Source organism: Acinonyx jubatus, chromosome A2 (genome assembly GCF_027475565.1).
Source record: "Acinonyx jubatus isolate Ajub_Pintada_27869175 chromosome A2, VMU_Ajub_asm_v1.0, whole genome shotgun sequence".
Classification (NCBI taxonomy): Eukaryota; Metazoa; Chordata; class Mammalia; order Carnivora; family Felidae; genus Acinonyx; species Acinonyx jubatus.
This window is the reverse complement of record NC_069383.1, coordinates 77,110,695-77,137,795: the sequence shown is the minus strand read 5'-3', so window position 1 is coordinate 77,137,795 and position 27,101 is coordinate 77,110,695. Positions and strand designations below refer to the sequence as shown.

The window sequence follows — 27,101 nt, the reverse complement described above, 5'->3', positions numbered from 1 at the left end:
AAAATATTAGCTGCTATGAATAATGTGTTTCCAAAAAGTTCTATGTTTGAAACTCTTTCAGTAATTTTGTCCTAGTTATATTTTACCATACGAATATAGAGAATTTCCAAACTCTAATTAGATTTTCCTCGGTAGAGTTCAGGAAAATCAGCATTTCTTAAAAGTAAGAGTGAAGTTACTCCAAAACTAGTTTCTTGTATTAAGGTATTTTAATAAACAGCCACAAGTCCCTGTTACACCAGTGTCAACATACAGGAAAACTACTTTCTCTTTCACCCAAAAATGGCATCAACCTTTGCCCTTAAAATGTTCTAAGATATACTTGTTCTCCATATATTTCTATGCCCTGCCTACAGAGGTAGTTTACTTGCTCTACCTTAACAGAAGACACAAAATATCAATTTTAATATTTTTGGAAGGCATTCTTATTTGAGTGCTTTCCTTACTATTTTATGCCCCCAGGAATTAGGACCTTCATGGCACATATTAAGTGCTTAAGAAATGTTAAGGGTAGAAAACACACACACAAAAATGAAAAAGCCATTTCTAAACATAGCTAGCAACTTTGTAGTTGCCGGAGAAATATTAAAGGGAACTTCTGAGTTTCTTTATGAAGGTGTGTCTTCCCGGGAACAAATGAAATGCACACTCACTTACCTGAGTGCTTCTACTCCCAGGCCCACATGGAATACAAGCCTCCTTGCCATAGACTTGATGTATGGACAGGTAGGTGTCAGGTGGACACTCCTTGCACTGGTTGGTTTCTTTCTCAATGTAGTGGCCTGGGGGGCAGGGGACACACGATGAGCCCGACTGTTCAGAACCGAGGGCACAGGCACGGCATGAGGACGCCACCCCATCAACTGCATTAGTGGCAGTGATAGAATAAATCTTCACCATGTCATTGATGAAGCGTCTATTCTAAAAAGAGAGCAGAAAGTAATGACTTCTGCCTTGGGGCTGAGTTGTAAAACCAGAGTGTTTTGTGTTGATATCACCAAAGAACCAAGCAGAGTGTTCCAGCCGAACAGTTTATCAGTGACAATGGATTAATATTATTTCTTCTCAGTTCTTTTAAAAAACAACCTTCGATCTTAACACTAGAAGCTAATTTCCTCAGTAATCGAGTTCCAGGAGTTTAGCCACAATCACTACAAGATCTGTCATAACTGGTACAAACTCAGGCACGTTTATAGGCTTTACATCTGGATGAACTGGTATGGTTTAACAGTGGAACAACTTTATCTCCCATACTTGTTTATTCGGATATAAGCCTAAAAGTAATGATACCATAGGATGTTTGCAGTGTGGCAAGTGGAAAAGCTTTGGACAAGGGAGTAGTCTTGGAAGACCAGGACTCTGGTCCTCACCCAAACACTGTGTAATACTGATGCCATCACACCACCCCTTTGGGACTCTCTCTCCCTCTCTAGTCCTTTCCCTAGCCTATGACTGATTTCCACCAAAAAGATGCATAGTAGAGAGCAAAACATGGCCCTGACTATACTTTTCCTTCTTCTGACACTGCATCAAAGAAGATCTAGTTCCCACCAGGCAACGGGCACCACTTTATCAGTAGACAGCAATGCTAATCGAGACAACTTAATGTTTGTTTCTTGTCTGGGGAAAAAAAGTCAAGGAAGCATTCCATAGCACATTCATGCCCCACATTATGGTAATCCAAACACTGGTCAAGAACAATTAGAGTCAAGTAACATCTGGGAATGGGTTCCCTGATGAAAGTCTGAAGAGAAAACAGAAAATGTTCTGCATTTGCTACCACAGCTTTAAGTGGTTTACTTTGTTTTCACCTTGGATAGTCACGTCTATGGAGATCCACAAAAATAACAGTCCTGCTACTATTGAAACATACAATGGAATTTACGTACGGGAGAATCAAGGTCTACTCTAGCAGGGAAAGTAAAAGAGAATAAATAATTCTGTGTGTTAACCCACTCATGTGTAATACACACTCTCCAGGCTGTAAAAGGAGACACAACTACAAGGAAATAATAAACTAACACTAGTTGATGGCTCCTGGACAAATGTCAGATCATTCAGAAAAAGAGGAAGACAGTCACCAGCCTTCTCAAAGTCTCAGAAAGCTTTAACAATATGTTTTTAAATAACTACAAAATTAGATTTTGTTTCTCTTAAGCTTTCAGCAAATCTATCTGTTCAGTGGAGAACAATCCAAAGATACACTGTGTTACTCAATTCCATATATTCTTGCTCTCAAAATATATATATACCATTTTTGTACAAATGTACTCCATAACCAAATGATTGATTCTACATCAATAAAAAAACTAAGTCTTTTCCTCCAAGAGATTTGAATGATCATTTTGTATGAATTTCCATTGGGAGCATCATCTTTGTGTTAAAAAAAAAAAAAGTGCGTGGAACTTACATCTTGGCCCTGATTAGTTCTCTGGAATGCCCATGTAAATGTAAATGTTGCATTCTTAAAGATGATGTGGGTATAAGCTTGTTTTTCTTTGGTTCCACCCCATGATTCCACCACGTTGGTACTTTTTCTATTAATATCCTAAAATATAGTAGAAAAATATAAACAAAAAAGGCATAAACTCAGTATGGATATACATATGTATACACTACAAATATGTGTGTATTTACAGTAATCCCTGTAAGGTTAGTGAATATTTATCTGGAGGGCACATAACTCTAGAGCTCTCAAAACATGCTTCAAGTCTACATAAGCTCTCACTAGCTTATTCATTACAATTTTTAAACCACGTTGTCAATGTAACCTGAAAGAGGTCTCAAATTATAGTATATTTAAGGGTGTGTGTGTGTGTGTGTGTGTGTGTGTGTGTGTCTGTGTGTGCGCCTACAAGCATATGACTCTAGCTTAGGAAATACACTTAAAAGGGAAATGTAATTCCTCAAACTTCTCACAGTAAACTTCTAGAACCCTCACAGAATAGCAAGGTTTTCCATGTTTATCTTTTTTCGTTGAGCGATTCTGCCAGGCAGGTCTTGCACAGGAATTATAAGTTCCCCCTGAACTATACTTGCAACTTCCAGGCTTCCCCAAGTGCAGACTAACCAGAACATTATTTTAAGTTCATGAAATCTTCTCCTGCTTAAACCTGAATTCCAAATGATAATTTTGTATCATATTTTATTTCTGATTTCCTTAGCTAAATTCAATATTCAGAATAATATACAAAGGTATAACATTTCAACCAATATGCTGTCATTAATGTGGTGAGAAGGCAAATATAGTAAGTCAACCGATGTAATATGCATCTAATTAATTTGAAGTGAAAACTTCAGCTAACCTTAAATTTTCTAATTAGTGTTGACTGCAGAAACCTTAACAGAGGGCTTAGAAATTTGGATGGGCTTCTGTTATCTGGGATGTTGACAATACAGTGGCATGAGCTGAAAATATGTCTGTTTCTTTCTATGATGTAAACATAGGAGTCAAACATTATAACGTAATCAAATATGGTACAAAGATATGTGTCTTGAGTTCACACCACAGAAAGGAATAACAGAATGTGTTTGTCATACATTGCAGAACTTCCCCAGCTTACTAAACAACCAAACCAGGATACATGCCACTTCCTAAAAGAAGCTCATACAACACAGATAGTGCTTTGTTAAACACTATCTTTCTAGATGCTTATTCCAATAATAAAAGGAACTTATTGCATTATTGCAAATAATACCCTCTTACCTCTGTAAAACACTGCATGATTCTGGCAGCATTCCTATATGCTATTTAATGATATCACAAAAAAATCCTATGAGAAAACCAAATCTAACAGAGAGGAAAGAAAATGAGCAGATTCTGCTATGAGCTAAAAACTATAAGGTTGATTCATGAAAATAAATACCTGTGATCCCTACCCTCAAGAGTGCTTGGCCAAGTGAGAGAGACAAAAACATCAATACAGTCACATGACTAAAATAGAGTTTTCTTGAAGGGTTTCAGGAGCACACTGGAGAGAGTGGCTAATTTTACTTAAAGGATTGAAAGAAAGCTTCCCAGAAGAGGTGACGTTTGAGCAAGGCTTGAATTATGAGTGAGAGTTCACCAGACAAAAGGGGAAAAGGAAGAGTGTTATTCTGGCTTAGAGTGTCAAGGCATGAGAACTGAAGTACAGGGTGTTTCTGTAACAAATTCAGGGTATCTACAGAGATGTGAGTAGTAATAACAGTAGGCTTGGTAACAGAGGCTGGGCTAAGAGTACAAAAAGCCATATAGATACCATGCTAAGGAATTTTAAGTGTATTCAAAGGCTGCTAGTTCTTAAAACTGAGTTGATGTTAGGACTACTCCCATGGCTGGTTAAAATACAGATTTAGTCTCATTACAACTAGGATGAAGCTCAGAAAGCTACATTTCTAAAAAATTCTCAGGTGATGCTGGTCCAGGGACCATACTTTAATAACCATTGCCACAGGCAATAAAAAAACCACCAAGGGAAAGTAGGTAGATTTGATGTTGAGGCCTCTAATAGTGTTTGTATGTTTATAAAGATAATTTTGATAGCAGCATATATGAGAGAATTGAGAAAAAAGAATAGAGACTGCTGTTGAGAAATAATGGGAGTCTGGATTTCAGCAATGGCACCAAGGATGAAGAGGAATTAAAGGGTTAAAGAAATCGGCAGAGCTGGGAATTGAATATTTATTGCTTATTTGTGGTGTAATAAATGGATGTGTTAAAGATAATTCATGATCTTTTACTACTACAAAGTCAATTTTTCTTTTTCAGAACAAAATAGTCTGCCTTCCTTTAATCTGGTAGTAATCACAAATATTTAAATCTTCATCTTGTATATCAAGTAGGAAATTGTTAATAGCCTGTTAATGAGCTGCTAAAAGACTATTGGGAAAAAAAGCAAAAACAAATCATGTCTATGAAGTCACTACTTACAGTGCTAAAATCCTAGCCAACAACCTAACAGCCACATGAGGTCTTAATAAATTTTGTGTTGCTACTTTTATCAACCTAAGACTTGAAATGTATGGGCATCAAGAAAAAGTAGGTGAAATTAGAACATGCACAGAGTAAAGTCCTTTGTCTACATTTATTAAACTTAACAATGAACAGTTTTCTTTCTTCCTGATGCCTTACACTCCCATTATATTCTACCTTCACTTTATTAATACAGGTTTTTCCCTCCTGATGGTTTGAAGTACTGAATGGTTATTAGAGACGAATTTTTCATTGTGCTGGTGGCATATTTTTAGGAAGGAATTTTTACCAGATTAATATTCCCTGACTTCCGTCAATTGCCCAAGCCCCCTCACTCAGTCTTTCCCATGAAGAACACAAGCTTTCTTTGTGGGTTACACTGCACATTTCTTAGTGACTTCTTTAGACATTTAAAAAAATGTTTTTTAATGTTAATTTACTTTTGAGAGAGACAGAGTGTGAGTAGGGGAGGGGCAGACAGAGAGGAAGACACAGAATCCGAAGCAGGCTCCAGGGTCTGGGCTGTCAGCACAGAGCTCAATGCAGGGCTGGAACTCAGGAACCGTAAGATCATGACCTGAGTGGAAGTCAGAAGTCAGAAGCTCAACCGACTGAGCCACTCAGGTGCCGCTAGATATTTTTTAATTTTTTGGAAGGGCCTAAGAATGGGAAGGAAAATGGAATTCTTATCCCAACTTGCATAAATGAATTGACACTTGAAAGAAAACGCTAAGCTTAGAAACCTGCCTTTGAAAGCCTCTCTTTCACTTACCACCATGAAATACAGAACACAGTCAGCCGAACAGAGGGTCTCAAAGACAAATGTTATTCTTCCAAGTTCAGAACCCATGGCTCCAGTCATAGATGTTGGTGGTCTAGTTGACAGATTAAAATTACAATATTTATAGTATTTTGTAAATACAATATGGAACAAAACTAAGTCATTTTTTCTATTAAGCTTTGAAAGCCATGCTCATCTCTTCTCCTAATCAATGGCTGCCTCCAGCCACAACTTCTTCCTCACTCAATCTCTGCACACCCATACCATTCCAGTAGTCTACACAACCATGTTAATGTGCTTGAATCTCCTACTATAAATACTACCATCCATTCTAAAGCAGGAAAAAGATGCCTTACTAGGAAGCTTCAACATGGGGAACTAAACCCAAATGGGATTTAAAGAGTTATAACATACTACTTTACAGAGAAAACTGAGAGAAAAATAAATATATAAACCAAAGGATACTCCCATAAACTACTTGGACTAAGACCTCTTCATTAAGCATCCAAGAATCATGGTCATTGTAACATTTGGACAGAATTAGTGTTAAAAAGCTTTGAGCTTCATCTAAGTAATATACAACTAACAGTTATAATTTCTCAATCACCAATTTTACAGATATTCTTAAATGTAATACATTATCCTATAACAACCTGTTACTTGCTAAGTCCGTCACAATGTAAGTATAATGTTATGAAGGCAGTCATACTTCAACTATTTCTAGAGGGAAGCAGGCATGAGGATTCTTACAGAAGGGAATCAGAATTGGTTTTCCTTACTTAAATCCTGGGATATGCAAGTTTAAGATCAGGTAATCATTATCCGAACCTCCAGCCCCACTCTGGATATGATCTCCAGCCACCTCCCAACCTGGAAATGAGATAAGGCATCTTTATCAGTAAAAATTCCGTTAATGATTTCCAACAACCTTTTTAAATAAGGTTTAAAAAACGGACTACTGGTGCTTACGTTCAAAGTTAGAAATACTCCCCCAAAATTCCCTATTTTTTACATTGCAGTAGCAAATTACATGCAGAGGTAGACTCCTAAATATCAATAGACATTCTATATGATTCCTCAGGAAGAATCAAGTAATACATACTTTTGCACCAAAGCTATTCAATGAGAAAACTAACAAGTTTTCTCAATTAGGCTTTTATTTTTTTAACTAAAACAGATGGTCTTTATCCATTCTAATAAATTGAGATGGAAAATCTTATTCTTCAGGTAACCAACGGAAACTAAAAATGTCAAATTACTTAATGAAGATTTGGGGTCCAGTGTTCTTTCTTATAGTTTGCTATATTATTGTTCCCTAATTTAAAACTCCTGTTCTGCCTTCATTCACTTATTTATTTACTCAAGTGGCATGCACTGAGTGCCAGGAACCATGCAGTAGGGGTAGAAAGACAAGATTGGGCCTACACTCACTGAGGAGTCAGGAGAATAAAAGAGAGAAAGGCGCATGCTAACAACTGTCAACAGTATAGTTGCAGCTGCACATAGAAGGTGATGGAAGGTCTGTCCTCTGCCCAGAAACAATCAATATACTATAGGCTGAAAGGGGCCTCTTCCATAAGGAAAGGAGAAGCATCCCCCCACACACCATTATTTACTTGTTTTTAGAAATTCTATTTAAATTTATTATAAAATTTTGAAAGCCACAGAAAAATTGAGAAATGAAAATTAAACGTACTTTTAATAAAATAAATAAAACCAGTGTTAACATTTTGAGGAGTTTCTTTTCACTATCTTTTGATGCACACGTTTTTACATCACTGAGCTCTTACTGTTGATAACATTTTGTGCCATGGTTTTATATGGTAACATTACTGCATATGCATTTTATCCATATACTTTACTAACATATTTATGACTGAATTAATAGTTTATCATGAGACAGATATAATTAATGTCTATAATTTACCAAATCACACTACTTGATTTATCTCCTTGTTTTTTTTAAGTTTATTTATTTATTTTGAAAGAGAGATAGAGAAAGAGAGAGAGAGAGAGAGAGAGAGAGAGAGGCAGAGAGAGAGTCTCAGCAGGCTCTACACTGTCAGTGCAGAGCCCAGCATGAAGCTCAAAACCACAAACTGTGAGAACATGACCTGAGCTGAAGTCAAGAGTCAGATGCTTAACCAAGTGAGCCACCCAGGTTCCCCTGGACTTACCTCCTTTTGACCACACATCCAATTTAACCATTTGGGTTGTTTTTACCTTTTAGCTAGTATAAATGACACTATAATACTAAACCTATTTTTGGTAAAGTTTTTCTGTATTTGTCTAGAAAAGAATCTCAGTAAAAGAATTACTAGGTCAAATAAATATATTTTTAAACCAGTATTCTGTGTTGTTACCGTGACTTGGAAAGCAATGTGTGCCAAGGAGGAATGTTTATTAAAAATGGTAAAACTATGGGACACTGGGTAGCTCAGTCAGTTAAGCATCTGACTCTTGATTGAAGCTCAGGTCACGATCTCACGGTTTAGAAAATTGAGTCCCACCTCAGGCTCCATGCTGACAGCACAGAACCTGCTTGGGATTCTCTCTCTCGTCTCTCTGCCTCCTGCTCCCACTCGCATTTGCATGCTTTCTATCAAAATAAACAAACAGGGGCGCCTGGGTGGCTCAATGGGTTAAGCGTCCCACTTCGGCTCAGGTCACCATCTCGCGGTCCGTGAGTTCGAGCCCCGCGTTGGGCTCTGTGCTGACTGCTCAGAGCCTGGAGCCTGTTTCAGATTCTGTCTCCCCCTCTCTCTCTGGCCCTCCCCCGTTTGTGCTCTGTCTCTGTCTCAAAAATAAATAAGCGTTAAAAAAAATTTTTTTTAATAAAATAAAATAAACATTTTAAATAAATAAATAAAATAAAACTAAACGAAAAAAATGAAACAATTCATACTTCCTTGAAACTTCCCACTTCCAAGTGATGGCCTCTTAACATTTCAATGTATTTCTTTTCAATCATTTTTCTAGTACACACTTTAAATAGACCTTAGATTTTACTATTTACTCTATTTTCTGATTTTTTCATTAGCAATGTCTTCTGATTTTTCTATTATTATATTAAAAACATTTCCCCATCTAATTTTAATGATTCAATAATATATGGTATGCTTACAACATAATTTTATTTAATTATATCCCATTGTTGAAAATTTAGTTTTTCTCCTAAGTAACACTAAAGTTAACGTATTTTTCCATAATTTCTCTCTTCACATCTTCACAATGTTTCCCTCATATAAATTCCCAGAAATAGAATTAATGGGTTGGAGAATAGGAACATTCAAAATTCTTGAAACATTGTCAAAGTGTTTTCCGTATGACTGCCATTTTTAATGCTTGTATAACATCTGCTTAGTAATGCTTTTAATGCTTGTATAACATCTGTAATAACATCTGATTAGTACAGCATAACCTTCATAAACATCATCTATCGCCGGATTGACCATTTCAAATTCTGTTACCACAGAAAATGCTCTATGAACACCTTCATGGATAAACAGTAACTTGTCTCCAATTATAGGTAACTCTTAGACAAACTTCCAATACATGAAGATTTACTTCTGCATTATCTCTTCTACGACTGTGTAAAACTCAGACTGACAAGACATGAATCTCAAAGTACTCCAAATCACACAATCAAGCTGGTCAAAACACATCTATGTGAACCCCATGACTGGGTGACTACCTCATGAAACAGGCTGTTCCTGGGCCTCTCACTTAAGGTCCCCCTTCTTTTCAATGCTACTCCTCTCAAAGATTGATATTGAACTGTCCAGACACAAAAATACACATCACCTTTTCATCTTTATTTTTGTATTGTATTTTTCACACTACTATTTGCTATTCTAATATCACATACTAATACGGCAGAGATGTCTATTTCTCAAATTAATAGCTGAATATTCCTGAAAATTAGCAAAAATATAAATTTTAGCCTCTAAGTAAAGGAGAGAATAAGTGGCTATCAAGTAGTGTCATGAGACTTAGACTAAATTCTCTAAAAGATCAAATAAAAGTTCCAGATAGGGTTGCCTGGGTGGCTCAGTCGGTTAAGCGTCCAACTTCAGCTCAGGTCATGATCTCACGGTTCACTGGTTCGAGCCCCATGTTGGGCTCTGAGCTGACAGCTCAGAGACTGGAGGCTGCTTCGGATTCTGTGTCTCCCTCACTCTCTGCCCTTCCCCCACTTGTATTCTGTCTCTCTCAAAAATAAATAAAAAACATTAAAAATTTTTTTTAAATGTTCCAGAAGATCTTTACAAATGAATACACACACACACACACACACACACACGTGCGCGCACACACACACACACACACACACACACACACACTCCTATCAATGCTTTCATGAAATCGTTCAATTCCCTGGCCTTTCCATCGTATTTTTCCTCCAAAGGTCTTAACTTCCTCAACTTAGAAGTCAATCCAGGATCAACATACACCTTCATGGTCAGGTAATAACTACTCTATTGTTTCTTCTTCTTAGGATAATTTCCTAGAAATGGGATTAGTAGTCAATAAAGAAAGTATTTCATAATGTTTAATATATATTAAGGCTTTTTCTTTCCCACTCTCACTCATGCTTAACCAACATTATTCAAAGACCTACGGCTTTTCAATCTTTGTGTTCATGTATTCACCTCACTTCCCCCATACCAAGTTTATTTATTGCAGATAGGTACTGATTTAAAACAGATGCAACTATAAAGAACTTTTTTAAAACAAAATATAAAATGGAGAAAAAGTGAGCTCATAAAAGTTTCTAATGAGATGATAAAAGTAAAAGGATGTATTTTGGTGTAAAACTCTATTACTTGTGACACCTACTCCGAGCATCAAGTTCAAAAATAAACACAGCTGGGGCACCTGGGTGGCTTAGTCAGTTGAGCATCTGACTTTGGCTCAGGTCATGATCTCATGGTTTTTGAGTTCAAGCTCCAGACAGGGCTCACGGCTGTCAGCACAGAGCCCACTTCGGATCTCGTGTCCCATTATCTCTCTCTCTCTCTCTGCCCTCCCCCACCTGTGTTCTCTTTCAAAAATAAACAAACATTTTAAAAAATACACACATAGATACTGTCACTCATTCAACAAGCAAATATTGCAGAACAAATAGGTGCTAGCCTCTCTTGGGTCTTAAAATTGTAGAACAAATAAAATTTAGCCACCATCTTACATAGTATTCTGTCACACTTGCAAGTTTTCAATAAGTAGGGTTCATACATATTTTGTACACACAGTCACAGATTTCACAGGGAAGGGGAATTAGAGATGATTTCACCTCTCAATACAGCTCAGTGCTGAGCCAAACTCAACAAATCCTGGCAGAAATGCTGTCATACTACTCTTCAAAATGGCAAATGACATAAGTTTTATTACATCCCTCAGTGATCTTATTCTGGTATTTATAACCATAAATGATGATCATCAGTATCTACTTCAAAACTGACTCCAAAGAAATGCAAAATAGTTCATATTCTTACAGAAAAGTCAACTGGCTCTGACACCACATTTACTATTTTGATGTGAGGGCTGGAAGACAGACACGTAGCCAACTGGTAAGATTGAGGTTCCTCATACCCATATATGGTATGTTTCTTAGAGACCTGGGTCCAAAAGTCTCTATTACCCAAATACATTCATTAGGTAGGTGAATTCTGAACTCACCATTCATTCCGTCACACTTTGAATTCCCAACATTAAAGCAGGAAGTTTTCATGTTGCCAGGAAGGACATTCCACCATTTGTATTCAAACCCAAGTGCAGGCTCCATTCCAGCGGGACACGGCCTACATTCTACAAGAGACAGGTGAAATAAACAATTACAATTAAACCACATCTGGACATCTTCCTCTTCCTCTAAGGACTACTAAACTTTAATTAGCAAAAAGGGAAGTGGGAAGGAGAGATACTAGAGCGCCAATTCGCTTAAGAATTAATAACTGTCTCTAGGGGCACGTGGGTGGCTGAGTGAGTTAAGCATCCAACTTCAGCTCAGGTCATGATCTCGCGGTTCATGAGTTCGAGCTCCACATCGGGCTCTGTGCTGACAGCATGGAGCCTGGAGCTTGCTTCGGATTCTGTGTCTCCCTCTCTTTCTGTTCCTCCCCTGTGTGTGCTCTCTCTCTCTCTCTTCCAAAAATAAATAAACATTAAAAAAAAAGAGTAACTTTGCCAAAGAAATCTGCAACAAAAAATATTTCTGCATATAGTTTACCCTATACACTTGACTCGCATGAAAAAAGGAAAAGGATAAATATGAAATATTTTAAAATTACTTTTTCCTTAAATCTGAGAGTAACTGATAATATCAAATCACCCTCCATAAGAAGGGTAATCTGAAACTAGTTATCTTATATGTGACCTTAGAATCAGTTCCATCTACCTTGCAAGCAAGGAAATATTTCAACTTTCCTATTGTTTATTAAACTTAACAGAGTATTATACCATGTAATTATGGACTGATTACTTGAAATTCAAAATACTCACTATGTTGAAAACTGATCATAATTGTTGAGAGATGGAAAGAGGCAGGTTTATAAATAAACCTGATTTAAATTAACATCTGCAACAATGAAATGGAAGGATCCTTCCCAACCATTTCCGAATTTGCCCAACACACTTTGCATTAATCACATCAGTAGAGAGAAATATTTACTGAGCAAACACTTCTTGATACCAAAGTACTACTATACGACACATTTTTACATAACCTGGTCAGTGATAATGAGCTACATATTGTTATCCACAATTTTACAGATGGGAAAATTGAGGTTCAAAAGGTTTAAGTAACTGGGGTGCCTGGATGGCTCAGTCCGTTAAGTGTCCAACTCTAGATTTCAGCTCAGGTCATGATCTCACGGTCCCTGAGTTTGAGCCCTGTGATGGGCTCTGTGCTGCTGATACAGAGCCTGCTTGGGATTCTCCCTCTCTCTCGCTCTCTACTCCTTCCCCACTTGTGCTTTCTCTGTCTCTCAAAATAAGTAAACTTAAAAAAAAAAAGGTTTAAGTAACTTAGATCAATCATACTAAATGTCACCTATAGGATGTGGATTCAAAATGAAGTCAATTAGACTCCTGAGTCCTTCTTATGCTATCTATCACAGGCTCTAGATAGTAAATATATGGCATGGCTATATTCAAGTGAGATGGCTATAACTGAAATGCATTTTAATTTTTGTCTATGAAAATTAAAAAACTCTGTATACTATTTTCTAAATTATTTGATATACACTAAAACTTTCCCAACTGTACACTCTGAAACAACTTAGAGACTATTTTCACTGCCATGTGATCAAGCAATTTTTGCTATTATTATAGCACAAAATGTAAATTAGAGGAGGTTATGTTTCATGCTTGCATTCACATATGTGTACACTCTCACCAAAAAATGAGTGCTTATCCTTAATCAGTTAATATGGTGGAATTTTTATCAATATCAAAGGAAGAGTCATCCCATTAAGAGAATATTACACGTATTACACAAGATGCCCCTAGAAAGCTATCCTTGGTATGCTAAAGAAGACCTCATCTCCTAATTCATTATAATATTTCTCAACTCTCCTAAGTATGTTTTATAAGTCTTCCATAAAAACAGTTAACAAGGTCACAATAGTCCAGCAAGATTATTTGGCTAAAGGTCCAATTCTTTGACCAATTGGCATCCTACCCTTTGTTCCATCCGAAAATGTTCCAGGAGGGCAGGGATGGCAAGAAGATGATCCATTGTTATAAAAGCCAGGGTTGCAAGGTGGACAATCCTTCTTCTCTCCAGAAGGGGGCAACCTAATAGCATCCGTGACATCCTCCCGGCAGATTTTGGGCTCTATCCACTTGTACATAATTTGTGTCTGGGAGGGGGGAAAGGGGGAGGTAGGGAACAAAACAAAACAAAACTTGCAGGTGATATAAAATTGTATCTTTCCTTTAAATTTCCAATAACAAAAAGTGTTAAACATAAAGCCTAGGAAGAGTCACACAGTGATAGAAGGGCCAGCTGAAAAGAATCTAAAACATTAGTAACAAAATGAGACAAGAAAAACCTTTGGTGGGAGAATGACTGTTACTTCCAAATGTTTTCACTATGAGCTACAGGTGGCCTTACCTCATTCATACAGCAAGTTCCTCATTGTGGAATTCCTCTTTAAAATATAGACACATGAGTATAACCCTTACTCTTCTAGCTACTCATTCACTCTATTCCATAACCAACATATGTTTCTATTCAGACACTACTTTTCTCATTTGGAGATCTCCACCACCCTCTTCCTCTCCCTCACCCCCCAGCACATAACACCAGGCTTAGCACAACATGATCACAAAAGAACAGATTCATCTTTTTAAGAAGACTATGGCATTTCACAAATACATGTGGTTGCTCTCTGAATCTTTGTCTACCTGATGTTAATCTTCAAGAGCCATACCTAAAATATTTCTAATTCTGGGCCCTGTTACAGGTACTTCTAACATTATGGCTAACACAGCCTCTACTTTAACAGACAGTAATCTTTTAGACCTCATCCTCTCATATTCTCTCTCACACATACATACACCCTTACACAGCACAAAATACAACAAAATAGCTGTAACTCAGCCAAACCCAGAAAGTTATGGTTATAAAATTACTCTCATTTTGAAACCAGAAATATTAAATGGGTTACCCATTCACAAACAAAATCAATATGCTCGGTAAAGGGAAAAAAAGGTATTCTAAATGCAAAGAGAAAAATCTTTCTTTCATAACTGTAGTTTTTAAAAAGAGACTCAGTTTCCTTCAATAGGTATATAATCCAGTGAATCTTTCTCCTTTAAAACAATTTTTGCAATAATAAGTCTAATACTGAAGCTGGAGAAACAAAATTAAAGGTACTTGTCTATGGTTATTTCCAGTTAATAAAAAATTATATAGCATATCCTTTAGACTACTCAGTTTTATTCTCAAGTATTCTCTTACAGAAGAGCAAATTACCTGATCTGAAGAAGGACGCTTAAGAAAAAGGTTTAAAAGGTAGCTGTCTCAACAGAACTATAAATAACATGTTTTTCCTTTTACATCTCTCTCTTCCTGCATTCATTTTATGGCCCACATCATGATACAGTTTAACCAGCCACTGCACCCATATGCCTCCCTCTTCCCATCTGTAAAATGATGGCTGCTCCTGCTGAAACTTCCTCAACAGCTAAGATAATAAACTAGATCCTGTATCCCGCAGAGGTTCTCCACTCCCCTGAAAAAAGGGGGAGTCTAAAATTCTGAGAATATAAGCAAATGAAACATCATTATATTGGGGGATGGTCTTTTTAGAATTCTGGCTCAGCATGCATAGAAAACAAATTTTCAACCCAATCAATTCACAAATTCGCTGACCTATTTGGACATTCATTAAAATTCCATCACGTTAGGTATGACCTACCGCACTGTTGAAAATAGGTGGGTCCCACGTGAGAGGAGGGGTGGGGTGGTGCTAACCTGAGCATTCGCACTGATTTTGGGGGCTCACCTCGTAATCCTCCCCACCACTTTGGGAGGTCAGTATTATTATCCTCAAGTTCATAAATGAGGAAGCTGTGGATAAGAACCGTGAAACAACTTGCCCAAGAATTAGACACAGCTAGTTAACAGTAAAGTAACACTAGTCAAGAAGAGCCAGTTGGGTTAGGGTAAAAATAGTAAAATACGCAAATATATTTTTGACCAAGTCAGCTGACCACCTGCATTTCAATCCAAGCACAGTAAATGTTTAAAAATTAGAAAATATGCACTATCTTTAAATGTAAACATTTAGAAGCCAAATTTCGAATGCTCTATAGGAAAAGTTTTGTTCACAAAGCCTCTTGCTTCACATGGCAGATTGATTCTGTGCCTCCCTTTCTAATGGGGACAGATGCTCTCAAGTGGAGCTGACTGGGGAAGGATAATAATTAATATAAATGATACCGAGTGCCAGATGGCTCACAGCACAGGTAAAAAAACCAACAATCAACTCATTCTTTGGCAAGTTGAGGTAAAATCATGAAACATTTTATGAAAAAAACCCCTCATAAAACAAAACTTATCAAACGGGCAGTAAGATTAGAGAAGATCTATAGTGTCTGACTATATTACGCAGGAATAAAATACTTTTTAGAGAAACACATGGAGGTATCAATTCTCATGTCAAAATAAAATTCAAGACTGGGAAGACTAAATTTAGACAGATTTTGAGACTGGATTTTCCCACAGTTGTCAACTTTCTTCCTGCAAATGTCCCTGTACAGAAGCACCAGGGCTTGGTAGACTGGCTGAATTCATTAGAGCTAAATTCCATGGTCTTTAAAAGTCTATCAACTGCTACTCCAGCCTCACTGCCTTCTGCTCCTATGATGTTCTAACTTGTATGTTCCCAACTAGGCAGACTATTACTCTCCTTCCTGCCTTTTCCAATCTTCCATCTTTTCCAGGGGTGAGACACTGAGCCCTCATCACTTTGTCTCTCCAACATGCCCACACCATTCTGCCAAGTTGTGTCCATCCCCTCCTTCAAAGCCATGCTCTAAACTTGTATCAGGTAAAATTTCATGATAGTCTCCTTTAAAATATTTTTTTTCAACACCCACACACGCTCTCACCATATGCCCAGCTCCCCAACTACATACCAGCATTCACCTGGATTCCTTATCTGTGAAAGTTCTAATGTTTTCTGTTTTCCCTTGTGGTTACGTCCTTGTCCCCTTTCTAAATGCATCCAAGCTTGGGTCCTCTTCTTCCTTTATGTGGAAGACACTCTGGGGATTGAACACTGTACCGGACGTTCTAGCTCCGGCTTTAGAAAATGTTCTAAAATTAGATTGGGGTGAAAATATTAAAAACACTGAACTAAGGCTTTAAATGGATACATTGTGTGATATGAGAATTCCATCTCAATAAAGCTGTTAAAAATATTTTAAAGAAGACTATCATGAAATTTTATTTTATACAGATTTAGAACTCTTTAATCACTGGGAAATGCCATGGTCTTTTCCCGTCATCCTAATTCAGAAACAGAGTTTCCAATTATATTTGACTTGCTTAAGCCATATAGGAAGGAAGGCAGTTATAAAACCCATATCCCTTTATACCCTATTTTTTAACGTCCCCTACATCTTACCCTTGCCATACAATTCACAAGTACTGCATAAGAGACAGTGAGCATTTGGAATAACTTAGAACACTGAAGTTCATTAAAGGGCAAAGAAAATACTAGACAAATTCCACCAATTTCCTAGCCTCAGAGATGACTAAGTTGCACAGTCTAATGTCCCCTCTCAACAAGGCTTCCTTCTAAAACATCCTGTCCTGCCAGGCACCCTTCTAACCCTGGCAGTAAGTTTCCTCTATGACAAAACATCAGAACAGTATGTGTCGATGGAATTTACCTTCTATAAAGTCGCCCAAATTCTGCCTTATGGAATAACACAGAAAAGTCTATTTCTTCATTTCTACACTTTCCCTCCTAATGCTTTAGCTTACTATTAAGGAAGTTTTCATTAAGTACCTACTGGAAGAAAGTACTGTGGGGAATTTAAATATTAATAAGACAAATTTTTTTTTTCTGAAGGTGGCTACAGTCTAATAATGATAAGACAGGTTCACAAACTGCTGTAACATAAAAAAAAAAAAGAAAATACTTGAAGAGAATACAAAAGCATTGGATTTGGAAACAAACATGATTAGAATTCCAGCCTTAAAACTTACTAGCTCTGGCTACCTATAACCTTATGGAAATTACTTTAACTTCACCAAGCCTCAGTTTTCTCATCTACAAACTGAGTATATGTCTAAATTGCATAGCTGTTGAGAAAAATAATTAGAGGCAATGTTTGAATACACATGCATGCACAGAGTGTGCACGAAATTGTGTAAATGACAGATGCTTCTGCTATTAATACCATCATTTCTATTACTATCATTATTGTCACCACCATCATTTGAAACATGAGATGTAATGGATATTCAAAGAGATGAAATCTCTTTGGGACAAGCAGAAAATGTCAGAAAGATGACCAAAATTCCTCCATCCCATGGTGTCTTTTCTTCAACTTGAAAAAATATTACCAGCAACTTCAACCATATTTCCTATCAAAGAGTTTAATATCCTGACCCCTCTACTTTAGATTCTTCCCGTTTTGTCAAAATTATTTTGAGCCCTTTGCCAAGGACAGAACACAACTCTGTAACTGTGTTAATCATTCATTCACTTACTAATTCTCTTATTTATGAATTAATTCAAAACATGCTTCATTATCTTCTATATTCCAGGTACTCTACTAGGCTTAGAGATTTTTTTTCTTTTTAAGTGATTAACAACACATTTCTGTCTACAGGAAGCTGAGAGTCTGGCGAAGGAAACAGTCATCTTTATAAGAACTGTGTTTGCAATAAAGTGAACTGATACCAAAACACTAGCAAACCTTCTATGACCACTGATGAAACTATCAGGAGAGGTATGCAAAAAATTCTGTGGCAATTCCCAATATATGAAGACAACCTTGCCATGTCTATTCATGTTATTTAAGAGCAGAAGAGTTCTGTGAAACTGCATAGAATCACTCTCTTTTCAGTGTGGTAAGAGATATCATCTTTTCCTCTTTAGGAACTGACTTGTGTGACACTGAGAGGAAAAGGGAGTTATACAGTCCAGCTGCCCGGCCACAGGGATCGGTCAGTGAACGAAGCTGTCCAAACAGAGTATCCCACGCTAGTGGACAGAATGGCTGGTCTGAGGTTGGCTCACGATTCAAGCAGGACTAGTAAGAGTCTTTTCTGAAACTTGTTCAGTGCCTCCCTCTGATCAAAAGCTGTGAGGATGATAGTGGAGAAGCCAACAGGCATCTGGTACCACAGGAATGAGCTTGCCTCCGAAGGAAAGCAAACTGTGCCAAGAATACCAATGAGAAGATCAAGAGAAAAACGTCCTAATAAAGCTGTTGGCTCTGGGTTGAATTCCCAGTCACATGAGTCAAGAGGCTCCTGCCCTCTTCCACTCACCCCAAATGCTGAAAAGTATCTTTTAATTTCATCGACAGAATTGTCAATCATCTCCAAGTGTGGAAGCAAAACTGACACTTTGCTTTGCAACCCATTCAGAAGAAATGTGTATCGCATCCCATGGTCAGAGCATGGGAGGGAACTACCATTTACCCTGAGATAAAAGACCAAAAAAATAATAATAATAAAGTTACTCTATCTAGTTCTGTTACCCAAAATAAACAAAAGCTTAAGCCTTGTCTGTAAGTGGTTGACTCCCTAACAAAATCATCTCATCCCTCTAACTTCTGCAAGCAGACCTGGGACACCCTTTGTGGATAGGATAAACAAGTGGGGGACTTGTTTTTCAACTATGTACCTACTTACCTGAAAACTAAGTACCCTTCATATTTTGGGGAGTTTTTTCCCCCATTAAATTTCTATTGCATTTTTTCTTTGGTAAGCCAGGTTCTAAAGTTTGGATTCTCTTTGAAATATTTTTGGCAAGTTCATGTTTTCTCTTTTCTAAATACTTTTATATCTGAGACTTTAACACAAATAAGCACCAACACTTGGTCATTTGAGCTCACTGTTCAAGCACACTGAGGTCTTTCTAAATTTTACTTTTGTCATTCTCCCCAGCTTTACTGATTTACAGTTCAACACACTTATCCCTAATATCCTCATGTAAGTTGAGGATTTTTAAATCAAATGTTGAAAATAACTCACATGTACTCATATTCTTGTTGGTATGACATAGGATATATATAATTAGTTTGCTAAATTTATATTCCTACAGTCAATACATGATACGAACTACACTACCAGTTAATATCAACTACACTCCTAGTCGATATCCATTTATTAAGTCAGACGTTTACATACAGTTCCTCAGTTAGCCATATATCCTCTTAACCAGATCATTTAGTCCACAATTCCCTATCTTAGCCATTGGAAGATCAGAGAAGCTGGTTCAAATATGTTGCTAAACATTACAAGATGCCTTCTCTCGATGACTACCTGGCCATTAGCAAGGTGAAGATGTTTTTAAGTTCAAATCTCCAGCAATGAATCTGTGCATGGGCTTGCATGCAGCCATATGAGTATATCTCAATATATTTAAAAAATGGGCTCTGAACATTTTGAAACAAAACATACACAAAAATTTCAAGTTAATTCACCACTATGAAACCTCCCTCTTCTGGCATGAAACTATGCCATTAGCTGCAGCTAATGCAACCCCCTACCCACATCCCCACACTCCAGTCTCACTCAAATCTCTTTAGTTCTTCAGACACACCATGCTCCCTCCAACATCAGATCTTCACCAATCTGCTCCTCTTCCCAAAATGCTCTTCTTCCATACCTGGGCCTGAGGTTTCATACAGTTCTGAAGCCTTCTCAGGCTAGGTCAGATCCCCATAAAACTCAGACTTCTCTTCCTGTAGCACTAATCACAATTGGAAATAATAGTTGGTTTTTTTTTTTTTTTTTGACAGACTATCTCTATTCCACTGAAATCCAAACCAGTGGTTCTCAAACTGCTGAGATCCTAGACCAGAAGAATCAGAATTACCTGGGAACTTCTTAGAAATATAAATTCTCTTGTGGCACCTGGGTGGCTCAGTCAGTTGAGCATCCAACTCTTGGTTTCGGCTCACGTAATGGTCTCACGATTTCAGGAGTTTGAGCCTAGTGTCAGGCTCTGTGCTGGCAGCGTGGAGCCTGCTTGGGATTCTCTCTCTCCCTCTCTCTCTCTGCCCCTCTCAAAAATAAACAAATAAACTTTAAAAAAAAAAGTAAATAAAATAAAAAAATACATATAAATTCTCAGGTCCCACCCCAGATCGGCTGAAACAGAAAATCTGGGATGGGAACCTCGAGGTGAGTCTGATGCACACAAAAAAGTTGACAACCACTGCCCTACAATCCAGTGAGACATTTACCTTCTTCTTCTGCCTGTCCCTGGCTCTGCCTTCATCACCCAGCACCCAGGGCTCAGTGAAGATTCACTGAATAAATGAATGAATGAATAGACATTCCACATTTTTCATGATGTTAATCAGTCTCTCAATCAGGATTAGAACAGTTTCAGTTACTAATTAAAATATTTCTGAAAAATGTTCCATATTGGAAGGAAGCAATCAAATAACTAAACTTCAGAATGAATACAGAAACCTGGGCATTTCTACGTCATATAAATTATCATGTCCAAAAGTCTGTATACATCAGTAGCTGCTTTCCTTGAGGATCCTCTCCACACAAGGGGAAAATAAGATCAAAGAGAATACGACAGGACAAAAAGAGCCACAGTCATTGAACAACCTGAAAACACCACTAAACCACCAGCAAATCACCAGGATGAGCCAAGCAAGAATAAAATACCTTTCCTATTTAAAAAAAAAAAACTTTATATATTTATTTTGAGAGAGAGAGCACAAGTGTCCAAGTTCAAGTGGGGTAGAGGGAGCCAAGCAGGCTCCACACTATCAGTGGGAGCCCAATGCAGGGGCTTTAACTCATGAACCGTGAGATCATGACGTGAGTTGAAATCAAGAGTTGGATGCATAACCGACTGAGCCACCCAGGTGCCCCTAAAATACCTTTTTAAAAGATGAAACCAGAACAAATGAAAATGTTGAAACAAAAAACAAAAAAAAAAATTCAAATTCACATGTGCAATCTTTATTTCCCCACCAATTAATTAATTAATTGTACCTGTTAATTAAGTTCCTTTTGGTTTTTGTTTACTTCTGAAGTGAGACATTGTTATCTTGAAATAAGTCTCAAATCACTTTTTAAAGATTCACTGGGTTTATGGAATGCTAGTACAATGTGTTGTTCTACACTGAGAACATGTTCAGGGGTTACCCAGACTCAACAAAGAAAGCAATTTGTGTGAATGTGTCAACACAACATGCCTATGGGGGCATGCATATGTGTGCACAGATGTGTGTGTGTGTTCCGTGCATTCTACATTTAATGTATAGCTTTACTTCCTTTTGGCCCAGGTCAACTAAATCTTGTCACAGTATTCACTGACAAAAAACTACTTGTTGACATAATAAAAACAGCACTTTTAAATATTTTCATTATAGCCAAGACTAGAACCATTTGTGGATCTCATTCACATAAGCTTCAGTAATGCTGAATTAGTGATTACTATACATACAATAAAGTAAATTCAATTCACCTTACTTAAATAAGTCAAATTTAGTTTTAAAAAACTTAGTTAAGTACCATTATTTCAAATTACTTTCAACATACATGTAGTTCTCTACATGTATTTTCTAAATGGAAATACCCTTTGTTTGGTCACTATTATAGGGCCATCAAGATATTACTTTATAACTCCTTCTAATTTAAGGGTTGTTTGAGTTACTGTCCTTATTAAAAATAATACATATACTTATTAAAAATAATACATATAATTATTAATATTTTCCACTAATTTAGGGGTGCCTGGGTGGCTCAGTTGGTTAAGCGTCTGACTCTTGATTTTGGCTCAGGTCGTGATTTTGCAGTTCAAGGAATCAAGCCCCACGATGGGCTCTGTGCTTACAGTGTGAAGCCTGCTAGGGATTCTCTCTCTGCCCCTTGCCCCGCTCATTTTCTCTCCCCATCTCTCTCTCTCCCTCTCTCAAAACAAATAAATAAACTTAAAAAAATTTTTTCAACTAATGTAAACTGGCCTTCTCTTGAATTATTCTAAGTAATGACTCTCCTGTAAATACTTAAGTATTCAAAAGTATTCAAAAGTCAATTCTTAAAATAATTTTAGGACTAAGAGCAAGAGTAATAATAACATAAATATAAAAAGTACAGACTAGAAACTACGGGTACAAAATTAAAAACAAAAGCAATACTGACATCTATGTGTATTCTCCAAACTAGGTCAAGAAATGAAATTCCACAGGGGAGCCTGGGTGGCTCAGTCTGTTAAGCATCAGACTCTAACTATTGTCTCAGGTCATGATCCCAGGGTCGTGGGATTGAGCCCCACGTTGGGCTCTGCACTGAGCATGGAGCCTGCTTAAGATTCTCTCTCTCTCTCTCTCTCTCTCTCTCTCTCTCTCTCTCTCTCCCTCTGCCCCTCTCCCCTGCTTGCACTCTCTCTCTAAAATAAATGTGTAAAAAAAATTAATTAAATGCCATTATTTCAAAGATGTAAACACAAAGAAAATGCTGCATTGCAGCCACTTGAATCCGTTTCTCCGAGACATAAGCTAATACAGTCTAACTGTAATAAAGAGAACAGCACATCAACTGCAGGGTTCATGTATGCATTCTTCCTCTGGCTAAGTGCCGTCTGTATGGTAATTACTTTGCGTTTTCTAAATGTAATTACATGATAATCTGCCATAACTGAATGTGCCTATGGCTGCATGGCTTTTATTGATCAAACCTACTGAGGAACCAAATAAGATGCTTCCATCCTGGGAGTCATAGTACACGTTTTAAAGGTTGTGCTCCCCCTGTACCTATTATTTCTTTAAAAAAAAAAATTCCTGTTAAGAATAGCAGTAATTTATTGAGCACTCACTAGGTGCCAGACACTATGCTAAGAACTTTAAAGTGAATATCTCATGCATTCTCTGAGTGGCCTTATGAGGTAGGAATCAGCCCCATTGTACAGATGGAAAAAAAAAAAAACAGAGCAAGTAACTGGCCCACAGCACTAATAAGTAATAGTGTGAAATCAAAGCCAGGACACCAGGATTCAAAATCTACATTTTTAAACTTCTGCCATACCACTTACAGACATGTGTTATAAATCAACTCATTTAAGTCTCTCACCAACAAAGTAGAGTCTGCTCAAAATGGGAAGAGGGTTGGATTAAAACGGAATGCAGTTGACTGAATACAGCCTATATACCTTTCCTTCTTCATCGCATGGAGTATGGATCTGGAAATAATCTTTTGTGGTACAGGGAGGTCGCTCCATACATTCGCTGGACCCTTCCTCTGCAACATAAAAATGCATTTCAGAAATGAGTCATGTATGTTGTGACTCTCAGTAAAAGCAAAAATCAAAGCAAAACAAAAAAAAGCAGACAACTAAAAATTAAAAATAACCTTCCTCACTAAAGGAATTTAGGAAGAACTAGCTAGACCTAAGGAAAATAAAGGCCTGTATTTTTATTTACCCTGGAGCAATACATGTTTCCATGATACACAAGAAACATATAATTTTTCCAAGAAGACATTAGATTTCTTCCATTATTATCTGAACACTGTAAATCTGCAACAAAGTAAAATTTTCTAAGTACATCTCTATGCCAACAAATCACGTAAAATTACAATCTGATTTTTTTTAGATTAGTATAAATATATCCAAAGTAATTCCCTGTAGGGTGTAGAACAGAAAAAATTACAAATGGAAAAGTCATGCACAAAGGGCAGTAAGTCGTATTTTATCCATTCAATACTGATTCACTTTAGCACTTGGTTCCTGGCACACCGTTCCCACATTTTACATGTGACTTCTGACTCATGACTCTACACTATAAACAAACATAATTTTAGAGAGAAAGAACAAAGACTATTAACGGGCAAAGACCAGTCCTACCTGAAAACTGGGACTCCTCTTCACACTTGATGCATTCTTTTGCTCCTTTCTCAGAGTAGGTGTTTCTGGGACAGACTTGGCAGATGAATGAGCCTGGTTTGTTGCTGAAGGTTCCTGGCTTGCACGGAAAGCATTCTGATGTGTATGCCACCCCTGTGTGGTGATGAAAACCAGAGCATGGGAGGGAGGACCCACGAGCAACAAGCAGATCAGCACCTTCTTGCTGCTTCTACCAGAAGTAGTAATAGTGAGCCGGGATCCTTTATCCCATTCGTGCAACAGCAACGAAGTATTTACCGTGTGCAAAAAACTGGGATAGAAACTATCCTATGCATCCTAAGTAGAGCAGACACTTAAACGAGAGATTGAGATTTCACAGAGGTATACTAAATTATCAACTGAGTCGTCAAAAAGACAATTCCACTAACTCTAAGCTCTCTATGAGCCTACTTTTCTCTGACCTTTATGACCACCTGTTCCCTTTCCTCCTCTGATCATTAAGTCACAGGCAAGATGTAACAGACCCTAGGGGAAATGGCCTTTTCTTCTGGCTTGTAATTCCAGCCTTTGCCAGCAGATGTCCCCATGACTAATGAGTTAGTGTCACAGGAACCAGTACAGAAAGTAATAAAATAGAAGCCATTAATAAAGGAGAATCACTGCTTTAATTAAAAGTAGCCCTAATTGAGAATGAACTATTCCAGGGTTTATTGGCTTCTCTCCTGGGCCAGAAAATGCCTGACTGGTTCAGAGAGGCATAAGAGGTTTAGGAGACAGTCAGGCAGAGAAGTTTATGTTATTGTTATTCCTACAGATATAACTGTGAGCTGTTATATCCCAGTGAGCTCCATGCCTGGCACAATAGACATCTGTTGAATGAAGAATAGGTTCTTATTAACAAGGATCATTTTATTTTACTTAAAGACACCAAAATTGTTATCATACTTATTTTTTCACAGAGATTAAATTTGGTTTACAGGTATAAAAACACCAGTCAACTTGTCCAAAAAAATAGTCTTTAGACATGTATCCTACCCCATAAGCCCTTCAGACATCCAAACCAAACATTTAGCCAATGTTTTAACTAACTCTAAAATGTGATGTGTGATCACTAGAACAGATTGCTATAAAATACCTTCAATTGTGATATTTTTTACCAAAACAGGCTTGACTGCCTTAGAACCCATAAGGATGCCGGTAGTTCTCCAGTACAGTATGTTGGTGCCTGACTTCAGCATTACCTGTAAAGAGGAAGACAGGGCACTCACATCAGATAAACCAGGCTCCTTCAACCATACCTGGAAGATGACCCCGTATACACTTTTCAAGACATTTTTATGAAACAGCATTCATTGGGAACCTACAACCTTAAGTCTACTGCAAATTCAGACCTAAGATCTGTTGTGGTCACATTCTTTTAAAAAAACAAACAAACAGTTTGCCAATACAAAAAAAATATGCCAGTAAAGAAGGAAAAGAAAATTCTTTAACTCTGAACAAAAAGAGAAAATGATTTTTAAACCATGTGCATGAAGTCTTGGCTCATAATTAAAAGGTGCTCATTCTAGACAGTAAAAAGACACGTAGCCCAGTGTTTATTGACTGCCACTATTCACAAGCAGATCTTTGGGCTCTGAAAACAAAAAGGCAACAGAATGAGTTTGCTTCCTTCTAAAATTATTTAATAGGGGTGCCTGGGCGACTCAGTGGGTTAAGCGTCCAACTCTTGGTTTCAGCTCAGGTCAAGATCTCACGGTTCTGGGTTTGAGCCCCACATTAGTCTCCACGCTGACAGTGCAGAGCTTGCTTGGGATTCTCTCTCTCCCCATCCCCCCTTCTGACTCTCCCCTGCTTGCACCTTCTCACTCTCTCTCAAAATAAATAAACTTAAAAGCAATATTTCAAAACAAATAAATAGAAATAAAATTATTTAAGAAATGATACTCCAACAGCAACCAGAGAAAAATAGGACTGTTGTAAAATAACATGATTTAAATGTGTATCTCCAGCACTTAAATGATCAGTACATCTAATACTTGCTTCCTTCGCCACCAGCACATTGTTCTTTTTACATATCAAATGACTTTTCTGATAAATCTCATGCCGTTTCTGTCAAAGGAACTGATATAAGAGTTCCTTGCTTTCTCATTTGCCACTTTTATTCTTCTGTGTAGTCTCTGGCTGGCCAGATTCAAGCTCCATAAAATTAAAACATGTATTTCACAATGCCAGAGATTCAGCAAAGTTATACATTACATACTTTCCCCTGGGTTAAGTGAAGAAAGCATATTTGTTGCCAAGGGTTACTTGTACCTTCAAAACGCAGCTTAATGAATGCTTAGACAAATGGATCTTAAGTGGTTCTATTACCACTTCCAGGCATACAGATCAAAAATAGTCAGAGAGGGTACACTGTATGAATCACTCAAGGATGGGGCACCTGCTATAACGGAAAGGTGAGGGTGGATGGTCACTTATTGACATAGAGCTTAGTCTACACTGCAGGTACCACATGAGGTCTTTCCTGTATAACATCTCATTTAACCCTGCAAGACTGCCCCCATGTCTTCCGTGAAAACTCAGATTCAAAGAGATTAAGCCAATTACCTAAAGAGACACAACTACAGTAAGCCAGAGTTAGATTTTAAATCCATGCCTTACTCCAACGGGAGAGGGCCTCCAATAATAACAGATTCACAGACTGTGTTACCTGATCATTGCTTTCAAGCATGTGGAGTTGTACTGTGGGGAGTAGGTAGTAACTTTACCAAATGTGACCAGAGAGGGTAGAAGTTTGAGC

At 37.5% G+C, this 27,101-nt stretch overlaps 1 protein-coding gene across 3 annotated transcripts in view; it reads right to left on the bottom strand.

The window, feature by feature from the left end:
• Positions 1-27,101, bottom strand: part of ELAPOR2 (endosome-lysosome associated apoptosis and autophagy regulator family member 2) — a 180,680-nt gene that overhangs the window by 40,579 nt on the left and 113,000 nt on the right. For all 3 annotated transcript variants that reach the window (XM_027071781.2, XM_053218527.1, XM_053218529.1), the window contains 9 exons: positions 25,437-25,542; positions 24,302-24,454; positions 23,609-23,697; positions 13,417-13,597; positions 11,415-11,543; positions 6,515-6,605; positions 5,727-5,829; positions 2,411-2,548; positions 658-921 (listed from right to left, as the gene is read on the bottom strand). In XM_027071781.2, the coding sequence (XP_026927582.2) occupies positions 658-921; positions 2,411-2,548; positions 5,727-5,829; positions 6,515-6,605; positions 11,415-11,543; positions 13,417-13,597; positions 23,609-23,697; positions 24,302-24,454; positions 25,437-25,542 (1,254 nt within the window). The remainder of the gene's footprint in view (positions 1-657; positions 922-2,410; positions 2,549-5,726; positions 5,830-6,514; positions 6,606-11,414; positions 11,544-13,416; positions 13,598-23,608; positions 23,698-24,301; positions 24,455-25,436; positions 25,543-27,101) is intronic.